Consider the following 9,390-nt stretch of genomic DNA (forward strand, 5'->3'; position numbering starts at 1 on the left):
GCAACAATTAATTAATGATTTTATAAATATAGTTTAAATTAATAATATCCCTGTTAGTGAGGGGATATATAACTAAAATAAAATAAAAAATGTATGTATGCATGTATGTATGCACTTAAAATAGAAATATAAACACTAATGCATATATTAAACAGAAATTTTATTTTTATTTTAATTTATTAAATTAATTTTATAAATTTTTTTCTAGAGAGGAAGTTTAGGTAAAAATTAATACTGAAAATGAATACACTTACTTGTTAGATGATAAACAACACTCAAATTAAATAAGAAACAATTTATTTTACTTTAAATTTTAATAATTATTATATGCAAAAAAAAGTTTCCATGTACCGTAAAAAATCCATTCCCATTATATTTTCTGTTTTTACTTGGAGGGCTTATTCTACAAAATTTTAAAAACTTTTTTTAATTTTTTCAAATAAAGTGTAAAGTGCAAAAGTCTAAAGTGCAAAATTTATTGAAAATAAAACCCTCCATATAAAACACTTGGAGATGAAAAGATTGACAAGATAGTGGTTTTTTTACCTGTACTGATCTAAAAATGCTCCGATTGTAAATTCTCTATTAATTAATTGATTATATATAAAATAAACCATTTTTTTAAAAACAATCAATCATGCATGAATTGATTTTGGAAAAATAAAAAAGGAGAATTGATACAGCCAGAAATATTTCAAATTTATTTCAATTTTTTGTTGTTTATAAAGTAAATTGGTTTTATCTTATTTAAAAAATGTAACTAAATATTTGAATAGATTTCATAATGTAACTTAAATTAGCTAATAAGATTTATTTTCAAAAATATAAATTCTTAATTTACTATCAATAATAACACATATTTAATTTACTTTTTATAGGAATTAATTAGATATTAATTTATGAATTTAATAGTTGAAATATCTAAAAAGGTGTAAATAAGTTAGAATCAATTGAAACCTTGTAGAACTATTTCAAAAATAAGCTAACTTAACAAATATTTATTCTTTTATTTATTTTGACTTTTAAACATAATGGTTTTTATATTTTTGCTGCTTTTAAATACAAATTAATAGTTTTCCTAAATTAACTATATTTAATTCATTCATTTTATATCACAATACTATTTATAGCATTTAGACATTTCAATTTATATTTAGAGTCTACTCAATTATAAAATCAAACAATTCCTTAACTTGATAACCGGTTTTAGCTGAAGCTTCAAAGAAAACCATTCCCAAAGATTAAGCAAGCTATTAACCCTCTTGATAAGAAACTTATCTAAGTTCTTCCTACAAATCACATTTATTCCCAATTAAAGATAAAACCATCAATTTATTATTGATTTGATTATTCTTAAAGTTCAAATACCAATTATATGCTTTTTAAAAACTTTTTCTATTAGTAACATCATAACAAATTATTACAAATGAAATAGTATTATACAAATGTCTTCTAAAAAATTATAATTTTTCATTTGAAAGGTATTTCCATAATTAAATTTTAATTTCTTCTTTTCCCTAACAAAAAACATTAAAATTTTAGATTTTAAGAATAATGAATGTTTGTTTACTCTTTTCAAAAGTTTTAGGTAGAGTTCACTCCCATAACCAGGATAATCATAGAACTCATCCTCAAAGTATCTTATTAGCAAGGAAGACTTTCCTGTCAAGCAATCTCCGAAAAGTAATATTTTTATTGGTTCAAATTGACTAATCTGATTTTCCATTTTTCGGTGTTATTTCTTATTTCAAAATAGAAAAAAAAATCTTTAATTAAGTGTTTTTAATTAAAGTAATTATTTGAAAAATAAACAAATTTTTTTTGATCCCTAAGAAATTGCTTATCAGAAAAAACCTTCAAACCAAATTTACTATTAATTCATCCCTTATCAGAAATAAAATATTCAAACCAAATTTACTATTAATACCTTATCAAAAATTAACTCTTCAAATCAAATCTATTTATTATTTTATACTCTAATTTTCTTTAGAAACTGTAAAGACAAATTTTGAAAAAATGTAATTTTAAAATTGAATAAATTGACTTTTGATTATAAATAATTAATATTTATCTCTTCCTATTTTCAAATTATTATTGGTTTAATATGCTTCAGGATGGATGGATGGATGGTCTCTTTTTAAATGTAGAAATTAAATTTTAAAAAATAAATAAATAATTATTTACTTTAAATTATTGTTAAGCTACTCTAAATTTCTACATCATGCATGTTAAGTTATTTAAAAGAAATAAAGTAAAATTATACTTACAATTATTAGATTAAAAATAGAGGTTAAATATTCATTTTTTTAAAATAGAAAAGTAATATTTTTAAGCTTGTATTAGAATTTTTCATATTTACTACAATTAATATTATAATAATTGTGTTCTATTTTGTTTTGCTCAATATTTGATATAAATTGTTTAATTTATTTAGTAAAACCATATTAAGGTATGTATCATATTAAAAGTTAAAAAAGTTTTCAGATAAAAAAATTATTTTGTTCTTTTTAAATTGTAATGTAAATTTTCATTATTTAGTTTAATTAATATTAATTATTTATTCAGATTATACATTTTTATTTAAAATTCAGGAATTAAATTTTTAATTCTCCACAACCATAAGAATTTAACTGAACGTGCTATATTTATTAATAACCTTATTTTTATTCTAATAATTTTTAGGTTTTTCAATATAATTACTTGTAAAAATAATAAAAGATTTATTAAGTAAATAAATTATAGAATAAATGTCCTTTTTAAGTTTTATTAGATATTAAATTAGTAATATTTAATATTACATCTTTATCATTTGTTTCATAATAGCTAATAAGTTCATAAAAATCTGTAGAGGTAATAATAAGATCATTCATTATTTTCTGAAATTTCTCATTAGTTTTTCAACCTCAACATTTTTTTTCAGCACAAAATAATTTTAGAATTATAAAATTTCCAACTCTATTCCATATTCCAAAATTTGGCACATACATTTATTTTGATATATTTTTTAATATTAGTAAAATTAAGCAAATTGACTATGTAGAGTAAACAGTATATTAAAATAAAATTCAACATTCCAAATATAAAAAGTAATTAAGTGGAAGAGGTAGTAAGTAATAAAAAGAAAAGGCAGGCTATCATGAATAAAAAACAAAAAAAAGAGCATTATTAAGATTAAATAATAAAAACAACAAAACTGTAGATTTTGTTAACAGCTAACAATAATACATCTTTAATTTTATTAATTAATTTAAAACTATAAAAATTTACAGAATAAAAGAATATTTATAAAAAATATCTTGTATCTATTTGTCTATCTATCTAATCAAATCTGGTAGAATTAAATTTAATAAAGTTAATGTTTGTTTTATGTCTAAAAATTTATAATAACAAATTTTAATAGCTTAATTTTTTGTTTCTTTTGTTTAAATGTATTCTAAAAATAAACTAATTTTTTATGGTTTTTATGGGAGTAAGTAAGTAGGTAGGTAAGTAAGTTACTTTATTTTGTATTTGAGATATGAATTTCAATATATATTGATCGCTTAGCTTATTAAACTTTCAAACAGCTCATTTACTTAATAACCTGTTTTAGAGGAGACTTCGAAAAATAGCATCCCTAAAGAATTTGCAAGTTATTTACCTTCTATATACGAAACTTTTCTTTATTATTCTAAATCGCATTTATTTCCAATCAAAGCTAGTACAGCTACTTTATTTGATTTTTTTTAATTGTAATCTTTAAACCATTATTGAGCTCCAACAAAGGATTATCTGTTAGTAATATCATAAGATATCATAACTATTAAACATTAGTTATAAAAATTTTAAATATATATTCTATCTCTATAGTAAGAGTAATAATCCCAAAATTAAAATTTAATCTGTTCCTCTCCCTATTAAAAATAATGTCAAACATTTTTATTTAGATTTTGTAGAATAATTAATTAATTTTTACTAACTAAATAGTTTTTATGTAAAAATCTAATATTTAATTAGGGTAGCCATTGAACTCTTAATGATATCTCAAATATAAAGATTTCTTTCCTACACTTATGTCTCCAATTTATACTACTTTTATATTTTTAGGTAAGCTTGTATGATGAATCATTCTGAGTATTTATTTATCTTATTTCAATTTAATTTAATACAATGTGTGGCTGGCTGGCTTTACTACTTTTAATTATTGCAAAATAAATATTTAGGTAAATTATTATAAAATTAATGTGATTTTCAAATACTAATTAATTAATTAATATTATATGAAATTTTCTAATTAATTTTGCACTTTTAATACATGTGTAAAAAATACTAACATATCTAATAATTTAATTAATTTTTATACATACTAATATTATATCCACACAAAAATTTAATTTTAAATAATTTATTTTTTTATTAATGATAAATTAGCAAACATTTTACAATTTCACATGCTATTTATTCTATTACTATTTGATTTTAAATAAAACAAATATTTTTTTTTTTAAACATTAGTTCAGGGATTTAAAATGTAAAAAAACAGAAGAAAAGATACATACATACAACCATATATATTTCAAATTTGTTTCGATTTTTTATAATTTATAAAATAAATTGATTTTATCTTCAAAAAAATCAAACAAACAAAATATTTTAATAGATTTCATAATTTAATTTAAATTAGCTAATAGAATTTATTTTTAAAAATATAAATTCCTAATTTAATATGAAATAACACATATTTAATTTTAATAGAAATTAATTTGATATTAATTTAGGAATTTGATAGTTGAAATATATAAAAGGTATTAGTTATAATTTATTAAAATCTTGTAGAAAAATTTCTAAAAAAGTTAAGTTAAAGAATATTCTTTTATTTATTTATTAATTAAGACTATAAAATATGATAGTTTTTAGATTTTATATGTTTTAAAATACTTAAGAGCAGCTTAATTAATTTAACAGCGCTGAATTAATTTTATCATAATAATTGTTTTAGTTTTAGCTATTAAAATATGTTTATTTAAAAAATTAACATTTTAATTCATCTAAATTCTTGAAATATTTTTTCTATTGTATCATTTTTTTTTAAATATTCAATAGCAATTTATGGAAATTTAATTAATAAAAAGTATATTAAAAAATGAATTTTGATAAAAAGTACAAATATATAAATAAAATATATTTTTTGTATTAATTTATAAACTTAAATATCACAAAAAAGTTAGTAAAATAATATTCATTATTAAATCTTAAAACCTCATTTTAAAACTGAAACTTAAAAAAAATAATAATAATACAAGTTAAAAGGTATTGACCACCTCTTAATATTTATTATTCCTTTGAGTTATCTAAATAATTAAATAATTATTACCGTATAATCTCTAAAAGTCTTCATCTTACCACGCCGATTGGGCATTTTGCGCCGAAGTATTATTATACCAAATATAAAAAGTAAATAGGAGAAAGAGGTAGTAATAAAAAGAAAAGACAGGCTATCAGGAACAAAACAAAAATAAGAGTATTTAATATTGAATAATAACAACAAGAAACTCTAGATAATATTAATAACTAACAATAATACATCTATAACTAAGGTAAGCAAACAAAAATAGTTAAATTTTAAAATAATCAATAAAAACACAAAAAAAACCAACACAATATTATAGGTAAGAAACATTAAAATTTGTTTGTTATCAGTTTTTGATGATAATAAATAAATAAAAGTTATTCATTTTTTCAAAAATAAGATTAATTAAATTCAGAAATATTTTAAAACCTATAATCATTAATATCTTTTTTTATAGCGATTTCAAAACTATTTGCAATTTTTATGAATTTAAAATAGTTTTGACATGAACTTTGTGACCAAAGTTGCACTGAATGGGTTCAATTAAAATAAAATAAAATTAATATATGAATCCAATCACATTTTATAATATTAAAAGGCTTTGCTTATATTTTTTTTTATCATATAATTTTATTAATTAATTTAATACTATAAAAATTTACAGAATAAAAGAATATATATTTAAATTAAAGTATCTTTTATCTAATCAAATCTGGTAGAATTAAATTTAATAAAGTTAGTCTTTGTTTCATATTTAAAAGTTTATAATAACAAATTTTAAAACCTTCATTTTTTGTTACTTTTATTTAAATGTATTCTAAAAATGAGCTAATTTGTTATGGTTTTATGGGAGTAAGTAAGTAAGTAGGTAGGTAGGTATGTATGTCACTTTATTTTATATTTGAGATATGAATTTCAATTAAAATTGATCGCTTAGCTTATTAAACTTTCAAACAGCTCATTTACTTAATAACCTGTTTTAGAGGAGACTTCGAAGAATAGCATCCCTAAAGAATTTGCAAGTTGTTTACCTTCATAATACGAAACTTATCTTTATTATTCTAAATCGCATTTATTTCCAATCAAAGCTATTAGAGCTAATTTATTTGATTTTTTTTAATTGTAATCTTTGAACCATAATTGAGCTCTATCAAAGGAATATCTGTTAGTAATATCATAAGATATCATAACTATTGAGCATTATTTATAAAAAATTTGTGATAAAGAAACTTCTCTTTGGCAAGATTGATAATCCCAAAATTAAAATTTAATTTGTTCCTCTCCCTATTAAAAATAATGTCAAACATTTTTATTTAGATTTTGTAGAATAATTAATTTTTACTAACTTAATAGTTTTTGAGTAAAAATCGAGGACGCTTAAATTAAGAGAGTTAATAAACTTTCCTTAATCATATCTCTAATATAAAGATGACTTTCCTACATACGAATCTCCAATTTAAACAACTTTTATATATCTAGGCTAGTTTGTATGATGGATCATTGTGAGTATTTATCTTATTATAATTTAATTAAATGTGTGGCTGGCTTTGCTACTTTTAATTATTGCTACAATAAATATTTAGGTAAATTTTAATAAAATTAAGTGATTATCAAATATTAATTAAATAATATAAAATAATATAATATAATATTTTCTAATAAATCATGCTCTTTTTAAATATGCGTATTTAAATACTAATATATCTAATAATTTAATGAATTTTTTATACTAATATTATTAATGATAAATTAGCAAACATTTTACAATTTCACATGTTAGTTATCCTATTACTATTTGATTTTATATAAAACAATAAATGTTTTTTTAAAACAATAACACATGAATTTATTATGTAAAAAAATAGAAGAAAAGGTAATTAATTACATACAACATATATATTTCAAATTTATAATAATATTTTATGAATTAAAAAATAAATATATATACATATATTTACGGTATTATATAATAATTAAATACTTGCTTTAGAAATTTACAATATAAAAGAATAAATTAAGTATAAGTATCTTGCTTTTAATCAGATCAAATCTGGTAGAATTAAATTTAATAAAATTAGTTTTTGTTTCATGTTTAAAAATTTTTTATAACAAATTTTAAAACCTTCATTTTTTGTTTCTTTTATTTATATAAACCTATTCTAAATAAAAAATGATATTATTTTTCATGTTTTTTATGGGAGTAGGTATGTAGGTAGGTAGGTTACTTTATTTTATATTTATAAAACAAATTTCAATTAACATTGATTGCATAGCTTATTAAACTTTCAAAGAGCTCATTTACTTAATAACCTGTTTTAGAGGAGACTTCGAAGAATAGCATCCCTAAAGAATTTGCAAGTTGTTTACCTTCTTTTTAGGAAACTTTTCTTTATTATTCTAAATCGTATTTATTTCCAATCAAAACTAGTAGAGCTACTTTATTTTATTTTTTTTGATTGTAATCCTCAAACCAAAATTGTACTCTATCAAAAGATTATCTGTTAGTAATATCATAAGATATCATAACTATAGAGCTTTAGTTATAAAAATAGTGAGATAAAGAAAAGAATTTTTCGTTAGAGCGATAATCCCAAAATTAAAATGTAATTTGTTTCTCTGCCTATTAAAAATAAAGTTAAACATTTTTATTTAGATTTTGTAGAATAGTTTATTTTTACTAAATTAATAATTTTATTGTAGAAATCAATATAATTAGGGTTGTCAATAAACTCTCCTTAATGATATCTCAAATATAAAGATGACTTTCCTACATAGATGTTTCCAATTTAAACTACTTTTATAATTTTAGACTATTCTGTATTATGAATCATTGTGAGTATTTATCTTATCTTATTTTAATTTAATAAATGTATGGCTTTACTACTTTAATTATTAATACAATAAATATTTAGGTAAATTTTTATAAAATTAATAAAATTTTCAAACATTAATTAATTAATATAATATGATATTTTCTAATAAATCAAGTTCTTTTTATATGCTGAACGTATTTAAATACTAAAATATTTATAATTTATTTAATTTTTTTTATTAATTTTATTTTCATAAAAAGATTGAATTATTAAATAAATTAATTTTTTGCAAAAATTTAGAAATTTCACAATTTATTCTATTATCATTTGAATATTCATAAAATAATAATACATGAATTTATTATATAATAAACAAATGAAAAGATACACCCATAAATATTTCAAATTTACTTCAATTTTTTATGATTTTTAAATAAATTGATTTTATCTTCAAAAAATCTAACAAAATATTTGAATAAATTTCATATTTTAATTTAAATTAGCTAAAAGGATTTATTTTAAAAATTTAATTTCTTTATTTACTATTAACAATTGCACACATTTTTTTTTTTTGGAATTAATTAGATATTTATTCAGGAATTTGATAGTTGAAATATCTAAAAAGGTTTTAGTTAGAATCTATTAAAACCTTGTAGAACTAATAATTTAACTTTAAAAATATTATTTACTCAATTATTTAGATTAAAAATATAATAGTTTTTAGATTTTTGTTGCTTTTAAATATAGATGAATAGTATACCTAACTTAACCACATTTAATACATTTTATCTTAAGAAAATATTTAGCTTTTAGACATTTTCAAGCAATATTTTGAGCCTAAGTAATTATAAAATCAAACAACTCGTTTACATGATAACCAGTTTTAGCTGAAATTTCAAAGAAGACCATTCCCAAGGATTAAGCAAGCTGTTAAGCCTCTTGATAAGAAACCTACCTATGTTCTTCCTGCAAATCACATTTATTTCCAATTAAAGATAAAACTACATATTTATTATTGCTGCTATTCTTAAAATCTAAGTACCAATTATATGCTTTTTAAAAACTTTATCTATTAGTAACATCATAACAAATTATTATAAATGAAGAAGTCCTATAAAAAAATTATTTTATGTAGTACATTCTTTCATTTGAATCAAATTCACATATGTATAAATTAATTTCATCTTTTCCACTAATAAAAAAACTTAAAAATGTTTGATTTAAAGAATAATGTTACGCTTTTCAAAA

At 19.3% G+C, this 9,390-nt stretch overlaps 8 protein-coding genes across 8 annotated transcripts in view; 3 read left to right on the forward strand and 5 right to left on the reverse strand. All coding sequences in view use genetic code 6, as the record gives it.

Annotated features, from left to right (window-relative positions):
* The window catches only part of TTHERM_00206230 (hypothetical protein), a gene marked incomplete at both ends in the record, with an annotated part of 478 nt that extends 460 nt beyond the window's left edge, over positions 1-18 (forward strand). Inside the window, one exon of the mRNA XM_001007111.3 lies at positions 1-18. This exon is cut by the window's left edge and continues 155 nt beyond it. Within this exon, the coding sequence (XP_001007111.3) occupies positions 1-18 (18 nt within the window).
* Positions 19-1,142: 1,124 nt separating this feature from the next.
* Positions 1,143-1,726, reverse strand: TTHERM_00207230 (Ras family small GTPase; the record flags this gene model as incomplete). The annotated part of the gene is made up of 2 exons (XM_001007112.2): positions 1,143-1,517; positions 1,571-1,726. The coding sequence occupies 2 exons, from the start codon at positions 1,724-1,726 to the stop codon at positions 1,143-1,145; spliced, it is 531 nt and encodes a 176-aa protein (XP_001007112.2).
* A 495-nt stretch (positions 1,727-2,221) lies between these two features.
* Positions 2,222-3,753, forward strand: TTHERM_000207239 (transmembrane protein, putative; the record flags this gene model as incomplete). The annotated part of the gene is made up of 2 exons (XM_012795371.1): positions 2,222-2,850; positions 3,015-3,753. The coding sequence occupies 2 exons, from the start codon at positions 2,222-2,224 to the stop codon at positions 3,751-3,753; spliced, it is 1,368 nt and encodes a 455-aa protein (XP_012650825.1).
* Positions 3,525-4,417, reverse strand: TTHERM_00207240 (hypothetical protein; the record flags this gene model as incomplete). The annotated part of the gene is made up of 2 exons (XM_001007113.2): positions 3,525-3,893; positions 3,956-4,417. 2 exons carry the CDS (start codon positions 4,415-4,417, stop codon positions 3,525-3,527), a joined length of 831 nt encoding a protein of 276 aa, XP_001007113.2.
* A 1,417-nt stretch (positions 4,418-5,834) lies between these two features.
* TTHERM_000207257 (transmembrane protein, putative) lies at positions 5,835-6,473 on the forward strand (the record flags this gene model as incomplete). The annotated part of the gene is made up of 1 exon (XM_012795372.1): positions 5,835-6,473. One exon carries the CDS (start codon positions 5,835-5,837, stop codon positions 6,471-6,473), a length of 639 nt encoding a protein of 212 aa, XP_012650826.1.
* Positions 6,474-6,513: 40 nt separating this feature from the next.
* Positions 6,514-6,772, reverse strand: TTHERM_000207258 (hypothetical protein; the record flags this gene model as incomplete). Its single annotated transcript, XM_012795373.1, has 2 exons — positions 6,514-6,613; positions 6,672-6,772. 2 exons carry the CDS (start codon positions 6,770-6,772, stop codon positions 6,514-6,516), a joined length of 201 nt encoding a protein of 66 aa, XP_012650827.1.
* An 808-nt stretch (positions 6,773-7,580) lies between these two features.
* Positions 7,581-8,160, reverse strand: TTHERM_00207259 (Ras family small GTPase; the record flags this gene model as incomplete). The annotated part of the gene is made up of 2 exons (XM_001471048.2): positions 7,581-7,949; positions 8,008-8,160. 2 exons carry the CDS (start codon positions 8,158-8,160, stop codon positions 7,581-7,583), a joined length of 522 nt encoding a protein of 173 aa, XP_001471098.2.
* An 801-nt stretch (positions 8,161-8,961) lies between these two features.
* TTHERM_00207260 (Ras family protein) overlaps positions 8,962-9,390 on the reverse strand; it is a gene marked incomplete at both ends in the record, with an annotated part of 566 nt that continues 137 nt past the window's right edge. Inside the window, 2 exons of the mRNA XM_001007115.4 lie at positions 8,962-9,194; positions 9,380-9,390. The exon at positions 9,380-9,390 is cut by the window's right edge and continues 137 nt beyond it. Coding sequence (XP_001007115.4) covers positions 8,962-9,194; positions 9,380-9,390 — 244 coding nt within the window. The remainder of the gene's footprint in view (positions 9,195-9,379) is intronic.

The sequence above is a fragment of the Tetrahymena thermophila genome (assembly GCF_000189635.1).
Source record: "Tetrahymena thermophila SB210 genomic scaffold scf_8254815, whole genome shotgun sequence".
Taxonomy (NCBI): domain Eukaryota; phylum Ciliophora; class Oligohymenophorea; order Hymenostomatida; family Tetrahymenidae; genus Tetrahymena; species Tetrahymena thermophila.